The sequence below is a fragment of the Saccopteryx leptura genome, chromosome 1 (genome assembly GCF_036850995.1).
Source record: "Saccopteryx leptura isolate mSacLep1 chromosome 1, mSacLep1_pri_phased_curated, whole genome shotgun sequence".
NCBI classification, from domain to species: Eukaryota; Metazoa; Chordata; class Mammalia; order Chiroptera; family Emballonuridae; genus Saccopteryx; species Saccopteryx leptura.
Window position 1 is genome coordinate 6214663 of NC_089503.1, and position 19667 is coordinate 6234329.

Genomic DNA, 19667 nt, shown 5'->3' on the forward strand with positions numbered 1-19667 from the left:
AGTAGTGGGTGGTGGGCGAGAAAGCCCAGGTCTCTACTTCAGGCAAGTGGGGACTGTGTCTTGGAGTCCTGAAGAGAGCAGGTGGGCCCCAGATTAGATGTCTCATAGCCTGTGGCTCTCCAGGGCCCGCCTCAGGGCCCCTCCCAGGTTTGCATCTGTGAGGTGTAGTTAAAAGGGCATCGCACTGAAGGCAGACAGTCCTGGGCTCCGGTCCTGGTTCTGCTATTTATGTGACCTTAGACAGGTGCCTTCATTATACCAAGTGTCCGTTTCCTCACAGATAAAACAGAGGAATAACAGTTCCTATTTTATAGGGTTATTGTAAGGGTAAAATGGAATTGCCCACATCAAACCTTAGCACAGTACCTGATATGGGGTGAGGCCCACAGGAGTGACATGTCACCATTAACCAGACCCTGCGGCAGGCTGGCGGAGCTGCCACGCGGGTCCCTACCTCTGCTGCCTGCTCACAGGTCAGCCTCCCTTCCTCGACCCCAGAGTCCCTCAGGGCTCCTCTCTGTGTCCATGGCACGTGGCATGGAGTAGGTCCTCTGGGAATGTCTAGTGAGCAAATGAATGAATGAATGAATGGCTATCCTTACTCACTTCTGGGCTTCTCTACCACCACACTCTCCTGCTCACCCATTGGAGGGGATCAGACCAGAAGCCTTCCTGATTCAGGAATCCAGGACATCCGGAGGCCAGGGCCCCTACAGTGCCAATTCTTCAGCTGCCTGGGACATGGTGTTGTTGGGGCATCTCAAGAGCCTTCCCTGGGGGTGCCAGTTATGTGGAGAAGGTGGGAGCGAGAGGTGGGAATCTAGCTCATCCCTGAGCCAATACTGACTCACCCCTATTCCCTTGGAGGGCAGCTCAGTCATCACCAGGTGCTGGCCCTCCCCCTAACTAGCCACACCCCTTGGGGCCTTACCTACTATCCCACCGTAGATGGTAAGACTTGGAGTCTAGAAGGCAAGACAGGGCAGGAAAACAGTGTCTTCCTCATTGGCTCACTGATATCCCCACCATCCTGTGGGGGAGTTGGGGAAAGGTGGTCATGGTCATATCCCATCCCACAGAGAGATGACAGGCTTGTCCCAAGGCCACATTGGCCAACTGGGAGCCTGGCATCCTGACTCCCAGCCTGGCCCTTTGCCTGCTGCAAGGAGCCCTGTGGGCCATGCCCAAGGCTACCTCAGTACCTCTGCCCGTGGTTGCCCTGCCCCTCCAGCTAGCCAGTCAGATTTCCGCCCTGAAGCTCTGCCCCCTCCCCCAGCTCTCCTTCCCTCGCTGTCCCCTGATCACAGACGGTTTAATGCATGTGCCTGGTCACAAGAGTGAAATTCTTGAAAGCAAAGGTGGGTTTTCCCCTTCCTTCTGTCCTTTATAGGACCTAGCGTCTCGCAGAGGCTCAGGAAATGCCTGCATAACACGCCAAGGATCTGGAGCTGGGGATGGGGGTCTCCTCTAACCTCTGCTCTAGAAAGCAGGAACCTTCAGAGGTCCCCAGCTGGAAATCGCAGGGCAGCCACCTGTGCTCTGCCACCCACAGGAACCCTGGAGGTGCATCCTACTCTGCCTCTCCTTCCTTCTCCCCCAGTTCCAACAGCCCACTCCCATTTGGGACTTGGCAGAAGAAAAGCACAGCCTTTATTCCAGCCCCCACCCCAACCCCACTGGCAGCTCCTAGCCTGCTGCCTCTGCCCAGACATGGCAGAGGGGCACAGGCAGCTTGGAGATGGAGTTGATTTTCCCTTTGGCAGTAGGGAAGAGGGGGAGGGGAGAGGATCGCGCCCCCCCCCCCCCAGTGAGGGGAGAGGACAGGGATACAAGTCCAGGCAAGAGGCAGAGGCAGAACGTGACTTCCTCAGCCAGTGGGGGTCACAGCATCAAGCCCAGGGGCTATGTGTAAAGCCAACTGCCCCTGCACCCACCTGGCCTGGTCCCCATGTCAAGCTGCAGCCCTTGCTTCCTGCACACCAATGCTTTCTAGGCGTCTGAGGTGAATACTTGTGGGGGTTGGGGGCAACATGGTAAGCTCCCCGCAACTGCAGTCTGTCCCTCTTCCTCCTTGGGCTTCTGCCTCCTCCCCTCCTTCCCACTCCCACCCATTTATTTGCCTTTGTGTCTCCTCTTTCCTGCCCTGTCCCTTTCCTTCTCCCCCTCCTCTCCCCCCAGCCCCCCTTCCTCTCAGCCCCCTGCCCTCCTCTCTCTGGCCCCTCCTCCTCTCCCCCAGTGGGGCTGCTTTTTCCCTGACTCAGCAAGGTGCTTTATAAGGTGCTGAGGGCCTCGGCCAAATCCAAACCACATTGTCTGTGCAGACACTTCGCAAGGAGCAGGCTGCAGACCAGGGAGCCGGGCTGGAGAGGCTGCCCTCGCCTTCGTGGCCCCCTCCCTCTGACAGGGTGGCTGCTAGGGGACCTCCTGGCTGGCCTCAGTGCCAGTCACCCACTGGTCATCTGCCTTCTTGACCTTGGCATGGGCATCAAAGATTGTTGGGCTCACCGGCCAAGAATGTCATTGAAACTCCAGTGTTCAGGCTGGGGGGGGAGCGGAATGAGGGGGGGCAGAGGGAAGCCCCCCGCCCTTGGGATAGGGCCCCTCCAAGGCCGGCTCCATGGGAGCCGCTGCTGGCGCCCCAGAAAGTCCCCTGCCCCCTGCCCCCAACCCAGGCCAGCTCCCTTTTTCCAGTTTTTTCTTGTTTAGGAAAGAAAAAAAAAAAAAAAGAAAAAGAAAGAAAGAAGAGGGGGAAAAACTCAACAACAAAGTCTGTCCCACTCCAGTGAGGTAATTGAAAACAAACCTCTTCCCCACCCCCCCATCCCCCCCCACCTCAGTTCTCCAAGTGCAGAGAAGGCAGAGCTGCCCTGAGAGCCGGTGCTGGTCATGCCCATGCCGCCTGCTCTGACCTGCAGGCCAGGGGCTGTGGCGCGGCATCCACCCTTCCCTGGGGCAGCAGGGCAGGAGTGTGCCGTGGGGGCTCTGATGCTGTTCCAGAGAGAGGACTCACCTTCCAGGTCTGGCCTACCATCACCTCCATCCCTTTGAAACAACAAATAAACAGCACCAAAAGCAAGTACTCACTAACTGATTTTATTGCTGGTCTGGTTCTAGAGCTCTCAAGCCTTGGAGAACAAATTAACTGTCCCCCAAGAAACGTCATGAAGTGCAGATTTCTGCACGACCCCAGAGGAGAGCTGTTTTCTCTGCACTCTTCCCAGCAGCCCTCTGTACGGGGAGGAAGACCCTCCAAAGAGGGTCTAGGCTTATGGGTCCCCTGGGTATCCCGCCCAGCAAATCCCAACCCAGGTCTGCGGGAAGGGAGGAGGGAGAGCAGTCCACAGCCAAACCACCCCTACCCCATTACCGGAAAAAACCGACAGCCCCAAACCCCAAAGGCAGAGGGGGAAGCCAAATGCCTTGAATGGGGAAGAGTTTCACAAATGGGGTCTGTCCATCGCCTTGAATTGGAGCGTTCTCGCTGAGTCACCCCTGAAGCCCTGGTGTTGAAACTGGTCCCGGTGCCTTGTGCTTATTAATGAATTACCGATCCCCCACCCATGTGCGCTCTCCTGGCCCCTGGAGAGAAGAATGAAGAACCTTGGGAACTTGAGGGAAAGCCCTGGGCCAAGTGCCCTCTTCTCTCTTCCCAGCCGGCCGTGGGCCTGTGGTTCCCTCTTCCTCCCCCGCAGGGGGCATTGTGAACCGGTTAGTCACCTGCCCCGGCCAGGCGCCTCACTTAGCCCCAGCTTTTGGAAATGGGACAGGCGGCGGGACAATAGGCAGGGGGGGGGGCGGTCAGCCCAGACAAAGGGCAGCAGGAAAAACACCATCACTTGCTTAGAGGCCAGCTCGCTGACATTTGGGAGAATGTGTCATTGCATTTACTGGGTGCGTGGGGCGGGGGGAGGTTAGAGATGAAGAGGCAGAGGTAGGGCGCGAGCACGAGCCACGCCGGGCCGGGAGCAGCGTCCCAGGCCGACACCGAGGACGAGGAAAAGGAGCGGGCGGCTCCCTCCCCGCGCTCTCGGAGTTTGCAGACAGACCGATGCCCTCCCCGCCCCCTCCCCCGGGAGGCCCAGGGTGGTACCACCGCAGCCTCGCCTCACCTCACCCCCCCTCGGTGCTGTGGGAGGGAGACGAGCCCCAGAAGCCCTCCCTTCCCTCCTCCCCCCTCCTCCCCCCACCCCAGGGAGGGCCGCTACAATTTGTGGTTACAGCTTTACACGTCAGAAAAAAAAAAAAAAGTTTGCAGAATGTCCCACACTGAAAAAAAAAAAAAAAAAAAAAAAAAAAGTCGAAACCGAGCGAAAAAAACCTGCGAGTGGGCCTGGCGGATGGGATTATTAAAGCTTCGCCGGAGCCGCGGCTCGCCCTCCCACTCCGCCAGCCTCCGGGAGAGGAGCCTCGCCCGGCCGGCCCGGCCCCCAGCCCCATGGACCTCCGAGCAGGTAGGAGGTAGGAGCCAGGAGCCGGGGAGCCTGGAGATCCGGTTCCGTCCGTCCCCCGGGAGCCCCGAGCCGGGGAGCCGGGGAGCCGGGGGCCGCCCCCGCCAGCAAGGTTCGGGCCGGGGGAGGCACGGCGCAGCGCCCTCGAGAGCGGCCCCGCGGGGACGCGGCATTCCTGGAGTGAGCCCGGCGGGGCCAGGGGGCGGCTGGGGTCGCGGCGGGGCGTCCCGGCGACCCGCAGGACCTGGGGAGGCGGCCACCTGGAGCCCCAGCGAGCCGGGGTCCAGCCGATCCCGACGGACGGAGCCCCGCGCACAAGTCGGGGAGAGCAAGTCGGAGGCGGGAGCGGGGCTGCGGGAGGGAGACGCGGCGCGCGGGGCGGTGGGGCCGGGGAAGGAGGTGGAGGCGGAGGGAGGCGGAGGGGAGCCCGGGGCCGGGCCAGCGGGAGGCGAGGGGAGGCCGACACCTCGGGCCGCGCCGCTCTCCCTCCCCGGCCCGGCGGGAGGAGAGGGCGGGAAGGAGGCGGGAGAGAGGGGAGAGGAGGCGGAGGGCAGAGCGGAGCCGGGCCGGGCCGCGCCGCGGGCGGGCGGGACTCGCGGTTTCCTCGCTGCGCGCCGCGCGGCCGGAGCCCACCATGCTGCCCGCGGCCGGGGAGCCCGCGGCAGGTAGGGGCCGGGCGGCCGGGCGGGCGGCGGCCACCGGCCCTCTGCGCGGCCCGCCGGGGCCTGGGAGTGATTAGTGCCGGGGCGGGGGGGGGGGGGGACGACGGGCGCAGCCAGCCGGACCGGGCAGAGCAAAGCCCGTCGCCCGCCGGGGAGGCGGGCGGAGCGGGCAGGGAGGTGACGCGCGGGAAGGGGCAGCGGCCGGGCAGAGCCGGGAGCCCCGGGCCCCGCCCCCGCCCCCGCCGACGGGAAGGGAGCGACCGGGCGGGAGCGGGCCGGGGGCGGGGCCGGGGGCGCCGGGGCCACACCGGGGGAAGGCGCCTCCGCCGCGGGGAGGGGGCCGAAGGCGAGAGGTCACCGCTGGGAGGGGAGGGCCGGCGAGTAGCCGCCGCCTGGTCCCCGGGCTGAGTCCCTCGAGGGAAACCCCACGACCCCTGAGCTTCGCAGAGCCCCCTTCATCCCTGTTCTCCCCACCGTCCTTCCCAGCAACTCCACACTGTGCTCCAGACGCCCTCCCCAGAGACCCCCGTCCCCGAGGATCCCAACCCCGCGTCCTCCAGCGCCCGCCTGGCCCTCCCCCGTAGCACACGAGGGGCTGCCAGGACCAGAGGGGAGGCTGGCAGCCCGCACCCTCCGCAAGAGCAGTCCGAGCCCTGGACAGAGGCAGGGGGGGGGGGGCTGGACACACGGGTCTGTCGGCACTCTGTGACCCAGACCCGGACGGACATCTCCGTGCTTTCAGTGTCCCCACAGGCCCCTGCTGGGCTCCGGAGCACACATAGCGGCGCCCCTACGGGACACAGAGGCACATTCCCCTGACAGGGCAGACCTGCCCCCACCACTGGCTCAAACTGCCCTGGAGCCGCGTACTGGGCCAGGAGGGAAACGGGCAGCCCCAGAAGTTTTCTGACCGATGCACTGGATCCCTCTCCTCTCCCGGAGCCGGGAACTCCTGCCGCAGTCATACTTCTACACACCACGCTGCCACACCAGCGAGTCTGCTAGTGACACTTCACATTCCTCCCCACAATCCCACCTGCTTGTTCACATCCTGGCTCCCGCCAGGTCCCTCAGAGCCCCTCCCCGGTCTTTTGGATAACAACACCCTTTGAAACTCACCCACATACTTACCCCAGCTATTCCTTAACTTCTCCCTCCCCCCACCTCCCTTTCAGCCGGTGGCCCGGCTCCCCTGGCTTCAGTTCTCCCTGAGCAAACGGGGGACCTCTGGCAGCACAATCCAGAACCTTCTCACTCCAAAGAAAGCCCAACTCGGCGTCCACATTGACTTCACAAGGCAACGCTGCTGGCCTGCCTGGCTGCTTCTTCCCCAGGCCTCAGCTTCTGCTGTCATTTAGATGGAGAAGGGCAGGGAGGGGGTGGCTGTTGACGAGGACAGCGGAGACAGAGCCCCACATGGTTCTGCTGAGGGACTTAGCGTGCATAGTGCAACCCCTTCATGCAGGCTCCTTCACCTGGTAGGTTGGTGGCAGAGCAAGGCCTCCTCATTTCTGGGGGCCCGTGTGTACCCACTCACTAAGCCAGCTCTCGGAGGCCTGGAGGGTAGGAAACCAAGGAGCGGATGGAGTGGAGGGGAGGCCAGGCAGCCCAGAGGACAAGGAAAATCTGGCTGTTTCTGTGGGCCTTTCCAGGGAGGGCAGTTTGGGAAGCTACCCCAAGAGCCCTTTCTTACAGTCGCTGCCTGGCTCTCACACACAGTGGACACACCACCCCCTAACTACTTCATTCCCCCAGTTTCCCTCAACAGACCCCTCCAGAGTCACCAGGGTGCTGTCCTGGGCCGGTCTGAGGCGAGGCTTTCTTCCTGCTGGCTCCCACGTTTGGCCCAACACTTCTAGAGCTTTGGATGCCTCCCTGGCTCCTATACTTTCTGTTCATAGCTCTTAGCCACCAACCCCAGGTGCAGAGTCTCCCCAGCTGGCGTGTCCTGCCCATCCTGGTACATCTGGAACACTGAGCCCCCCACTCTCACTGAGTGAGGTCAGCCCGGAGGACACGGGCTAGGGACTGAGGGGCAGCTGGCCGAGGACATGCATATGCAAGTGTGCCTGCCTGTGCAGCTGTGTCAGGGTGGCCATGTGCTTGCGTGGGCTGAAAGTGTGTGTGCGTGCGCGCGCACGCGTGTTCATGGGGGGGGCCTCGGTTCCCAGGGCCCAGGGATCTGGATGGAATTAGGGGCTGGCCGAGGCAGGGGCCAGGATGGGGTGAGGGGCTGCAGCAGGAAACGTGAGCTGCGCTCATTAGCTCCTCACGTGCTCAGCCGGATTTATAAACACAGAGGAAGAAGGGATGTAAACAATCAGTGGGCAGAAGCCAAAGGCAGAGCTGGGGTGGGGAATGGGAGAAGGGGGCTCAGGACCCAGTCCTCAGCGGCCAGATCCACCTGCACCCGTGAGCCTGGAGAGGGGTGAGAGCTCTGGGATGCCCACCGCACTCCCCTCCTAGGGACACAGGCCAGCTGCAAGCCACTTACCACTAAAATGCAGGTGGTCTCTGCCCGGGACACTTTCGGTGTCGCTGCCTGAGATATGGGAACATTTTGCCCTGAGTGGAAGCTGTCGTAACAGCATGCAGAGCCCTTTCCTGCCCCCTTTCTCCTAGTCTCTTTCTGGTTCTTTCCATGGGTCAGTCAGTTGGATCCTTCTGCTCTCTCCCCTGCCCCCCTTCACGCCACCCCCCCCACCCCCACCCCCAGCCTGCAGTGACAGTTACCTCAGAACTGAAATATTCCTGGAAACACCGGCCTCGTCTGGTTAATTTCATGAGCCGTTTTTCTGCCCAGATGACTTAGCTCTTGTTTATCCAAAGGCTTCTCCCCCTCTTCCCCTATGTAGAGAGTCAGTGCTCCCCAGGGGTATCCCACAGGGCTCAGAAAGGGAGAGGAACACAGGACCCATAACCGGGTTCCTGACTGCCCTCTCCCCCATGGGATAAGCAGAGCCCTGTCCCGGAACTCTTGTCTAGCAGGGCTGCCCAAAGCAGGGAGGGATAAAGAGGCAAGCCCAACTCCCAATTCCTGCTTTAGCCCGGACCCGGACCCTTGGCATCGCCACTGCCACTGACTGAAAGAGAGGCCAGATGAGATCCTGAAAGCTTCCTCAAGGCCGGAAGGGCCACTGCCCACCTCAGCAGGTCTCTAACCTCCAAAACTCACCCCACCTTGTCCCGGGAAGATCTTGGGGGTGACTCAGCCAGGCTAAGGGTAGCCCCAGGCTTCGTGCAGAGGAGAAGGGCCTGGCGTTGTCTTGGGATGTGAAGATCAGGGACTAGAAAGGAGCTCCAAGAGTTAGCAAGAGCTCAGATGCAAAGACAGAATAAGGAGAGGCACATGCAGGAGGGACGGCATTGCTGCAGATGGGGAAGAGGAAGAGGAGAGCCTGTCTTCAAGGAGCAGTTATGCGCCCAACCCTGCTCTGTCTTAAGACACACATGCATGGGGTACACACGCACGCATATACCCTTAAACCAAGAGCCCTTCACCCAAGAGGGCACGGTCCCTGAGAGTAGGGACACCCCTGCTCCCATGTACCATCAGTAAAGCCAGCCAGTCAAGCATCTGAGGGTCGAGACTGACCAGCTGGGACACAAGTCCCCACCTGAACCCTAGACTCTGTGAGAGACATTCAATACAAGTTGAATCCTTAATTCTTCTAAGTATTACTCTAAAACCTGACCCAACATTAGGACTAACTGTAAACATAACCCAGCCTTAACACTAAACCTCTCCTGACTCTAAGTCAAATTGTTAAACCTGCATCCAACTTATTTCTACCAAAACATGTCATTGCAGAGGGTTTGAAAGTATAAAATATAAATTAGAAGAAAAAAACACTTTTGATTTCACACCTACCTAAGCTCAAAATCCAATGAGCCTTAACTTTTAGTGACATGCCATGTATCACCTCATCTGAAATCTGAACACATTCACAAACCTCGGTCCCAGCCAGCCTTCTGCCTGCCCAAACCTAACCACATCCCCAGCTGGGCTGAGACCTCAACCACACTCACTCAGCCAAACCCCAGTCAGTTAACCTGAAACTTTCAAGGGAACCCAGTCCTTACAGCTAACCTACCCAGTGCCAATTGTAGCCTTACCCTATCCTAACCCTAATTGCCTTTACCCAGTCCCAATGGCCACTGAATCCTGACCAAGTGCTCTTGCCCTTGGACGTCACCAAAAAGCGATGAAAATCATGTTTCCCAGCTGCCTATATCTTCTCACAGCACTGATCCCTGGCCTCTCAAGTCTTCCCGGGATGTCTGAACTCTCCAGCACCACCAGCTGACAAGCCCAACTCATTGACTGCATCATTCTCTCTCCTTCTCCCCCTTCCTCCTCCCTCCATCTCTCTCCCCCTCTCCCCAGTGCAGGCTGATTGAAAGCCTCATTCAGGTCCAACTCTTCCCCATCCAAAAGCCTAGATAAGAACGGGGTGCACCACCACACTGCCGCCCATCCTTGAGAGTGACCATTAACTCTCCTTTACTCTAACCCCGACTTATATTTCCACACCAGGGGTCAGATCCTAGAATGTCTCTGCCACTGACCGCACAAGCCAGCTACGTGTCCTTCAGCCTGACCCCGGTGGTCTGACCCTACACTGTGCCTCCTATAACTTGACTGGGGCTCACTGGTTTGTTCTCAGGGGCAGCCTCTCTCCAGGACCCCTCCCAGCACTGACTGAAGTCCCCGCAGCTCTGACCTGTGCTGCCCCGCCCCCGCCCCCCACCGAGCTGCAGTGGGACTGGGAGGCTGGGAGAGAAGGCTGAGGTATACCTGGGACTCACACAGATTCCTGTCCCTAGGCCTGGCCCTCCTGGCACACACACCTACGTGTTGGCACACATGCAGTGACTGTTAGCTGACCCACAAATAGTCTCTTCCATCTCTACGGGTATAACATGCATAACATACATGCCTTCAACTCTGTCTCTCTCACATACACATACATGCACGCACGTGCTTTCTTGGGCCCGGAATGCTCCCCCACTGCCGCCCATCTGGAGTCCCACCCTCACCTCCTCCCTCTTAGCCCAAGGTGGGGACAGACACCTGAGGGTCTGCCAGCTGCTTCCTCTGCCAGGCCCGGCTCGCCCTCACGCTCATGCCCATCCTGTCCACAGGGGACTCGTGGGGGATGCTAGCTTGCCTGTGCACTGTGCTCTGGCACCTCCCTGCAGTGCCAGCCCTCAACCGCACAGGGGACCCAGGGCCCGGGCCCTCCATCCAGAAAACCTATGACCTCACCCGTTACCTGGAGCATCAACTCCGCAGCTTGGCTGGGACCTATGTGAGTATCCAGGGCAACTTCGGGGTCTGGGAACTGGGGGAAGAATGAGGAGTCAGGGAAAGACAGACAGGAGGGTGGAGGGGTCCTGTAAGTGTGGGGTGATGAGGAGGAGACCCTTGCCTCCAAGCCGTTTCCCTGTTTGGCCTATCTCTTGCCCTTCCCTCTGGGGTGTCCCCACCTCCCCATCCCTGGCCTCAGGACTAGGCATGTGGGCAGGCCTCGCACCCGCCTTGGCCCATTGCCCCACTGGCTGGCTGCCCAGCCGCCAGCCTCCCCCTGGGGGCCGGGGAAGTCTCCTCTGTTTACACCGTGTTGTGGTGTCTCTCGCACGGGTGGGGCTGGGTGGGGATGAAGGGGCCCCACCCCCCGTGCCTGTGTTCCAGCTCGCCTCTGCCCCAGACCTGGGGCCCTGCTGCTCTGGACCCATGGGCCTCCCTTCTGTCTGCCTCTCCCATACGAGCTGGGCCTCCTAGGGGCACTTGTGGGGAGGCGGTTGCAGGGAATCCAGGCCTGTGGTGGCAGGGGGCTCAGGGTGTGGATTGAAGCTCTGCCCTGAGGATTTAGGGGCAGTCCGGAGGTGTTCCGAGAGAGAGCCCGGGAGAGGAGAAAGGAGGGTCCGAGCTAGTGAGCAGGGACCACAGGGAACCGGGCCCTCTTCCCGTGTTCCTCTTCCACATCCCAGACCCTCCTCTGGAGCCAGGGAAAGAGGGGGGAGGGCAGCGGGGGAGCTGGCTCCAGCCCCAGGATACACCGAGGAAATTAGTTTGTCTCTGCGCTTGTCAGCGTGTGAACCTCCCCTTGGGCCCGCGCCTATCCCAGGCCTCGCCCCTCACTGCTCCCTTTCTCTCCCGGCCTCGGCTCCCTCAGCCCTATCCCTGGGCCCCAGGCTTCTCCCCCGGGGGCTGGCAAGCCTAGGTCCTCTTCAATAGACTGCCTCCAGCTAACTCTTGAGACTGCCTCAATGTATTTCTCTGCGGTCCTGCTCCTGTGGGCTGGGACCTTCCTTGGGGGTCATTGGGGACCTCCTGTCCTCAGCCCTTCAGCTGGTGGCGCTGGGCATGTCCACAGGCAGATGGATCTCTGACAGGCCCCTCTGCCTTTCGACTGACCCTCTTTTCCTGTCCAGAAAACCTCTGCTTGACTCTGTTACCCCCCCTAGCTCCCGACCCTTTCTCTCCTGGCTTTCGCTGCCAGATTTCTCGAAGGAGTGGTCTACACCCTCTTGCCTCCACTTCCTCTCCACCCACTCACTCTTTAACCCCCTGCAATCTGGCGTCCAGGCCACTGGAACGGTTCTCTCCAAGGTTGTCAGGCACCTCCCTCTTGCCAAACCCAACAGGATTCTCTGAGGCTCACTCTCCTTGCTCTCTGTTTTACAGCCGCACTGTTGAGCACTGCTGCCTTCTTGAACTCCTCTTCTTGGCTCTGCACTCTCCTGGTCCACCTTCTGCCTCTGCGGCCCGGCCTCCTGGGCCCCATGGCTCCTCTCCCTGTCCTGCCCTGCCTCCCCCCCGGGGCACTCTCCGGGGGCTCCTGTACACAGCTCAGCTCTGCAGCGAGGCCTCCTGGGTGTGTGCTGCTCAGTTTTTCTCCTTCTGCACCTCTCCGTAGGAGGGCTCAGTGCCCTCACTGCCTCAGCTGTCACCTCCATGCAACTGACCTCCGTGGAGACACTTAGGGTTGGCCTGTGAACAGAGAGGCCTAGTGTGGAGACGGGGCTGGTGTCAAGGGACACAGGAAGTAGAAGTTTTGGGGACAGGGATCTCCTGGTGGCAGCGAGCTGGCTGCTCTGCCCTCCTCCTTCCCCATCGCCCTCTCCTTTCCACAGCTGAACTACCTGGGCCCCCCTTTCAACGAGCCTGACTTCAACCCACCTCGGCTGGGGGCAGAGACTCTGCCCAGGGCCACTGTCAACCTGGATGTGTGGCGTAGCCTTAATGACAAGCTACGGCTGACCCAGAACTACGAGGCCTACAGCCACCTTCTGTGTCACCTGCGAGGCCTCAACCGCCAGGCAGCCGCCGTGGAGCTACGCCGCAGCCTGGCCCACTTCTGCACCAGCCTGCAGGGCCTGCTGGGCAGCATCGCGGGGGTCATGGCGGCTCTGGGCTACCCGCTGCCCCAGCCTCTGCCTGGGACTGAGCCCACCTGGGCCCCCGGCCCTGCCCACAGTGACTTCCTCCAGAAGATGGACGACTTCTGGCTGCTGAAGGAGCTGCAGACCTGGCTGTGGCGCTCGGCCAAGGACTTCAACCGGCTCAAAAAGAAGATGCAGCCTCTGGCAGCAGCGGTCACCCTGCACCTGGAGGCTCGTGGCTTCTGATCTTTGACCTTTACCACCTCTCCGTTGCCCTCCCCCTTCCAACCCCGCTCCCACTCTGGGAGGGAGAAACCTGTGTGCCAACCCTGTGAGCCAGGAGACAGAAGCCTCTGGCCCTGCGGGACTTGGAGGAGGGTGTGATGCAATAAGGCCCGTCCTCTCCCCACTTCCCAAAGGTCTGCCGGTCTGAGGAAGAGGTGCAATAGGGCCCATTCCGCTTCCACAGGAAGTAATGCTCAAGGGAGCCCCAAGGGGCGCGGGTTGGTCCTTCGAGAGGCTCTTGCAGCCTCCTGCTTCTTGCCCACCACTTGCCAGTGCCCACCCAGCCCCCAAAGTGGCTCTTCCAGGAAGCATGCCTGTAGGGCAGGGAGGGGGCTGTCGCAGCATGTGCCTGTCTCTGGTGAGGCCCTTTGCCGCCCCAATCTCCTTAGATGGGTGTTGCTCCTCTACCCCCAATTAACTCCATACATTCAATTCAGGAAACAAATGCAGTGGCAAGTCCAAACAGGAAGAGATGGGATTAAAAATGGAAGAGGTGGGGTCTGCATTGGAGGTAATACTGAAAGCAGAGGGGCAGGGACAGGCTGGACCCAGGGGTCACCAAGGTATTTGTGGCACAGGGTGGCAACCAAAGGACCTTGTCTGGAATTTTCTTGCCACCATCACGGTGCCTCCTTCTCCGCCCCCTTTTCCAGGGTATCTGTGGGTTGCCCGGCCTGGGGAGGGCAACCGTAGCCACAGCCACAGGATTTCCTGAAAGTTTACATTGCAGTAGCATTTCGGGGTGCGGGGGCAGCTCCCCCAGGTCCTGCCCCCAGCCCCAACCACTCATGACTCTGTTTGTTGTATTAATATTTATTTATTTGGAGATGTTATTTATTAGATTATATTTATTGCAGAATTTCTATTCTTGTATTAACAAATAAAATGCTTGCCCTGGAAGCACTCTCTGCTGGGCCCTGCGCCCCCTTACTTGGTCTCCGGGTCCTGCCTCTCTCCTGGCTCCCAGGCCTGCTCAGGGGACCTGGAGGCTCACAGGTTAGCTCCGGAGGTGCAGAGAACTCGGGAAGAGGCTCTCCCCCTTCCGTCAGGGAAGATGTGTACACAGCAGACTTCCCTCTGGCCCTCCCCATGGACGCCATGTTCTGTTGTCCTCCCAAATACCTCTTGTCTGTCGCCTCCCTTCCCTCTCCCGGCCTGTGCCCAGTCCACCTTGCCTCTGGCCCACTTTAATGGTCTCAGAAGTCTGTCTCTCCGCAGAGCAGTTTATCTGTCCCTCTGGTGTTCTCTCCAAGCGGTCAGCCACGCATTCAGTCCTCAGTTTCCCCAGAACCCCCACCTGTGGTTGCCTTGGGGGCCCTCCTCCTGAGTGGTGACCCTCACCTTCACAACGTCCTTCCTCCTCTAGGGAGGGTGACTGACAGACGACGGCCAAGTCGTGGTCCTCAGCTGTGACTACTCCTTTCTCTCGAATGTCAGGTAGCAGACTAGCAGGACAGGGGAAGACTCGTATTGGACTGCGAGTGGATGGGACAGACCCTGTTCAAGGGGTGGCCCGAGCCCACACTCCAGTTTGATAACCTGTGACTTGAATGGCCTTGGACAAAGTGTTCAAAGCTCTCTGTTCTCCAGTTTCCCCATCTGTAAACGGGATATTGAACACCCTTGGATGGCTGTTGGGAAGGATAAGAGAAGAAAGATAAGATGCTCAGCTGCAGGGGCAGCAATTAGTACAGCAGATCAGTGGGCGCACATGGCATACTGTGACAGTCTAGTGACGGGCCACCGGGTAAACTGATGGGCTAACTGCTCTCAGGCAGAGCGTGGACATTTTCCATGGGCCTCCTGAAAACAGTGCCCTGAGCGAAGGAAGTAACATGATGGAGATGTCAATCAGCTGACAAATATTTTAAAGGTATTACCTGCCCCCCCCCCCAAAAGAAGACATTACCTGCCCATTACTGTGCTCACTGGTGTAGGAAAGAGAAAAGAGATGCAAAGCGAACTTGGCTCCTGCCCGTACAGAGGCTCTAGCTGGGAGGAGGAGGCCAGCTTACCTGAAACGATAAGAAACAAAAGCACACACGTGTGATGTGCACTGGGAGGTCCCAAGTGCAGGAGCCACTGGGAAAGGGAGAGGCTGGAATGTAGGTGCAGGAGCTATTGGACTTGCTTATGGGTGGGGCGGGCCAGGCTCTGCTGAATGTCCCTGAGTCACCTGGCCAAGTTGGAGGGAACATGCCCACCCTGATGGGTCCAGGCTCTTCAGACAGACCTCTGCCCAGGCATGGCCCTGCCTCCTACCTAACGAGGCGGAAAGGAGGGGGCACCGGGGCCGTCCCCATGCAGGCGCAAACTGAGTGGCAGCCGGTGTACGGAAGGCACCAAGCAAAGGGCTGTACAGGATTCAGGGACGGACGTGCCACACTACTGAACTGTGCACTTCTTGGGGACAGATTCTGAGTCTTCCCCATCTGTCTATCCCGGCAGCCAGCTCAGGCTCCAGCCAGAAATGGTTCAGTTAGTGTGTTGAACAAAACATTCCAGAAAAAAGGACTAGGACCACCTCTCCCCCAAGTGCTAGAATCCAAGGGAGAATTTGATTAAGTGCCCAGAGACAATACTAAGGACATCAAGGAAGTGGCGAGGGCTCCCGGCTGGGGGAGGGGTCTCTAACCTGTGAGCCCTAAGAGGGCTGGTGAGGGGCGTCTGAGCTCACTGCCGCATCTGCAGCAGTGCTCTTGCATCGATGTAGAAGGCGGGATTTGGCCTGACCTGTGGTGGCGCAGTGGATAAAGCATCGACCTGGAAATGCTGAGGTCGCCAGTTCGAAACTCTGGGCTTGCCTGGTCAAGGCACATATGGGAGTTGATGCTTCCAGCTCCTCTCTCCTCTCTCTCTCTCTCTCTCTCCTCTCTAAAAATGAATAAATAAAATAAAATAAATTATATAAAAAAGAGAATTGCCTTAGAAGGCGGGATTTAACACGGTTCTTGGAGAGGGGCAGGACGAGGGATAGGTCCGTGTGTCCCTCTCCCTTTTAAGCGGTAACAGCGTGACGGCGGGCCCTGTGATTTATTCGTGTTCACATCCCTACAGCATCTTAGCATGATGCCGAGCACAGATGAAAGTTCTCCATAATTGGATTTAAAGTGATTTGAAGTGTTTCCAGACAGTAATATATTGAAAGTCAAAAGAGGAGAGCTTTTTAAAATTATTGATTGATTGATTGATGTTAGAGACAAAGGAAGGGAGAGGCAGAGAGAGAGAGAAACATCGAGGAGAGCTTTTTAAAATTATTGATTGATTGATTGATTGATTTTAGAGACAAAGGAAGGGAGAGGCAGAGAGAGAGAGAGAAACATCGATGTGTTGTCCCACTTATTTATGCATTCATTGGTTGATTCTTGTCTGTGCCCTGACTGGGGTTGGACACTACCACCTTGGCATATTGAAAGGATGCTCTACCCAACTGAGCTATCCGGCCAGGGCAAAAGAGGATAGTTTTAAGGAGGCAGCTGATCCACAGTGTCAGATGCCCTAGAAGAACTGAGAGAATATGAGGAAAATCCTCTGGCTTTGGTAAGTCGGGAACTCACTGGTGACCTTTGCAAGAGCAGTTGAGAGGCAGATAGCAAATTGTGAGATTAAAGGAGATGAAAAGAAGGAAGGCATAAATATATTCCCTCGGGAGCCTGGTGCAAAGGGAACGTCCAGAGAGAGTAACAGGGGCCTGGAAGGCTTTTTGTTTGTTTGTCTGCTGCTGTTGTTTTTAGATGGAAGAAATCTGAACATTGCTATGGGAGGGGCAGCAGCTGGGGAGGAGTGGGGACCTGGGGAACGGAGTCAAGGACAAGCACAGGAGAGTCAGAAGGGTTGCTGGGCAGCCATGGAGCCAGGTGACATCAGCAAACACAACTCTGTTGTCACTGACCCATTTGGCATGGATCGTGACATTCCCTAGCAAGCCAGAGATGCCCAGAGGTGGGGGCAGAGTGGAAAAAGGGCATTTCCCAAGGCTGAAGGCTGGCAGGCCAGGAATGGCAGTGAATCACCGGACAAGAGACTCCACAGGGTAAGAAATTGTTCTGCTGAGTGGCTGTGAGCCTCGCAGAGCACAGTGTGGGCAGGTAGGTAGCAAAGGAAATGGGAGCAAGTGGCCTGGGAGAAGGGGGGCACACAGCTGGATCCAGCTGTGTGCTCAGGGTGCCCCCTGGGAGCAAGGCAGGGGAGGTGGGTGCAGAGAGGCGCCCAGTCATAGAGGACATTTCATAGTTTGAACTCTTAAGCTCTCCTCCAAATAGCTCCTACTGGTGGTGTTGGCGGTCTGAGCCCCCCTTTGGGTTTTGTGGACCAAGGGCCAGGTAGCTCCTGGCAAGTGACAGTCATAGGCTTTTCTGTGAGTGAGTTTGCCATGGCTTCTCCATACACAGCCATTTCAGGAGAGGGGTGATGAGTTTTCACTGGTGATCTTAGGGCCCACCTCTTTTTTTTTTTTAATTTTTATTTATTTATTTATTCATTTTTAGAGAGGAGAGAGAGAGAGAGACAGAGAGGGAGAGACAGAGAGAGAGAGAGAAGGGGGGAGGAGCTGGAAGCATCAACTCCCCTATGTGCCTTGACCAGGCAAGCCCAGGATTTCGAACCGGCGACCTCAGCATTTCCAGGTCGATGCTTTTATCCACTGCGCCACCACAGGTCAGGCCAGGGCCCACCTCTTAAGTATGGTCTTGCTAGTCAGGGGCCCAGGAATCCAGAGGTCAGCCTAGAACTTGGCACATCTGAGGCCCTGCAGTGTCATGGAGGGAGTGTTGTCTCTAGGAAGTCCTGTTCCCAGGAAAGCTAAGGAGTGTGAGAGGGAGGGAAAGTGAGGGGGGAGCCCTTCCCTCCTGTCATCTCCAGGTATCACAGAGGGGATTAGAAATCTCTTCTGCATCGTGGGTGCCTGGAAACACACGTGTTTGAGAGGAGTGCATGAGATGGAGCACTGTCATTTGGGGGAGATGGGGCATAGGAGTGGGTACAGAGTGACTCTGGGGTGGCAAAGGGGTAGGTAGTTATACCTTGCTAGTTGCCCACTTTTGCAAAGTCATCTAGGACTTAGGGCCTTCTCGATTAAGTTAGGAGACTCATTCAAGTGCAAGCGTGCGCGCGCGCACACACACACACACACACTGGCCACAGCTACCCAAAATGGGAAAGGGCCAAGGGAAGCCGTTGTTCCCCTTAACCTAGAGGGCAATGGCCAGTGATCCAGGCCTGGCTGAATGCTCTGATGGCTTCCTCTCAGTGCCCCCTTCTCAGGAGCCACAACTGTCCCTGCCTTTGTCACTTTAATTCTTGAGCTCCCTGACTCAGCCTGGTTCCCCCAATTTCCCAGCAGTGGACAAAGCCCTTGTCAGCTGGGTGGGGGTGGGGCAGTGAGAGAGTAACTGAGCTTTAGAACCAGAGATCCAGCCCTTTCCTCATCTCAACCTTCAGGATCCCTCAGCCTTCCTAGGTCAGAGGTCTCCTCTAGACCCCTGCTCAATTTGCCCTAATCTCCCAGGCACCCTAATCTCCCAGGCACAGTGGATGGGGTGGAAACTAACTAGGTCCTTCCTCTCAGCTGGACAAAGTCTGACACCTGGTGGCCAAGGTGAGGAACCGCCAGAGGGCCCCTTTTCAGAACTTCACAGGGCAGGATGGCGGAGGTGAAAGGGGAGGTGATGGGAGGAGGCTTGGGGGTGGGGGGGTTGGGACAGGACAAAGGAGACATCCAGTGGCAGAAAAACCCCAGTCCAGGGAACCTTTGCCTTCTACCAGGCTCCCACCCTTCAGTCTACTAGGCCAGAGGACCTGGAGCATCTTGAGGTGGAGACTGAGAACTTTGGCCCACAGGGCAGGAAATAGGGCCCAGAGTATGTAGTGTATGGGGACTGGGGGACGAGTCTGGCTGCCCAGAATCTCCAGGTTAGGGTGGGTGGCAGGGCCTTGAGGCCTGAGGAAGGGGCATGCTCGGATGAGGGAAGGAGAGCAGGCAATGCCCCACCCTGCTGGGCCCCAGGCACTGCTTCCCTCCCTCTACCTGCGCCCACCTTCCTAGCTCTCACTGGCTCTCCCCATAAGCTCTTCATGAGCTGGGGGAAGGGAAGGGGCTCTTAGGGCGCATGTGCCATGAGGAGGCCCCCCATCCCGACACATTGTCTGAGCTAAGCCAGGCTTAATCCCCCTCCCCTTGGAGCAGTCTGCAGTGGGCCTCCACCCTCAGGAAGGTTCTGGGCTCCTGTTCCAGTTCTTTTCTCTCCTTTTCTCTCGGTTCCCCTGAGGTTTTGGTCTTGACTACGCAGCAAGGGCCTTGAGTATTCCCAGGCCGAGGTGCAAATGTCTCTCTTGCTGGTGCCATTACCAGCCTTCAGGGGGGCTAGGGCTGACACAGGAACCTAGGTCATGGTCTCAGGAAATTCCCTAAAGGGGAGAAAATTTAGCCTCCAACTCAGACCTCTGGCCTGGCCCTCTAGCTTGGAGCCTGAGCTGTGACAGGCCCCAGGACTCCTCTGCCTTGCTTGGGGGATAGGCCAGGAGGCTCACTGAGTAGGGCAGGGGTTGCAGGCAGGAAGGCGACAGGGGGCAGACAAGGTTGGGGAAGTAAAGAAGAAAAAGACCACCCAAGCATGGGCAGGCCGAAGTCCAGTCTAATTGCCAGCACACCTTAGGCAGCCAGATGCCAAGGGAAAGAAGGATGCCAATTGGACAGGGGTGGTTCTACACCCTGGGTGCCAACTCCTTCCAGCCTGAGGAGCTCGAGTCCACTGCTATCTGACTAGGAGAGGAGGGCAGTGCTGCCCATGGAGAGTTCCTGCACCTCTAGGCCGGAAAGCCGGTGCCAGGGTGCCTGCTCTAGAGCAGAGCACCCTGACCCTCTTTCTTGGTACTGGGTGAAGCT

The 19667-nt window shown here is 58.5% G+C and overlaps 1 protein-coding gene and 1 long non-coding RNA gene across 4 annotated transcripts in view; one reads left to right on the plus strand and one right to left on the minus strand.

Annotated features, from left to right (window-relative positions):
- Positions 1-4289: 4289 nt before the first annotated feature.
- CLCF1 (cardiotrophin like cytokine factor 1) lies at positions 4290-12752 on the plus strand. 2 transcript variants are annotated; one of them, XM_066343700.1, is made up of 3 exons: positions 4290-4451; positions 10256-10422; positions 12251-12752. In XM_066343700.1, exons 1-3 carry the CDS (start codon positions 4436-4438, stop codon positions 12743-12745), a joined length of 678 nt encoding a protein of 225 aa, XP_066199797.1. In that variant the 5' UTR covers positions 4290-4435; the 3' UTR covers positions 12746-12752. The 2 variants fall into 2 exon arrangements, with proteins under 2 accessions (XP_066199797.1, XP_066199760.1); XM_066343663.1 differs by lacking the exon at positions 4290-4451 and having other exon boundaries at positions 10122-10422.
- Positions 12753-14479: 1727 nt separating this feature from the next.
- Positions 14480-19667, minus strand: part of LOC136377309 (uncharacterized) — a 32591-nt gene continuing 27403 nt past the window's right edge. For both annotated transcript variants that reach the window (XR_010746284.1, XR_010746282.1), the window contains 2 exons: positions 14694-14799; positions 14480-14601 (listed from right to left, as the gene is read on the minus strand). This is a non-coding gene — a long non-coding RNA (uncharacterized lncRNA). The remainder of the gene's footprint in view (positions 14602-14693; positions 14800-19667) is intronic.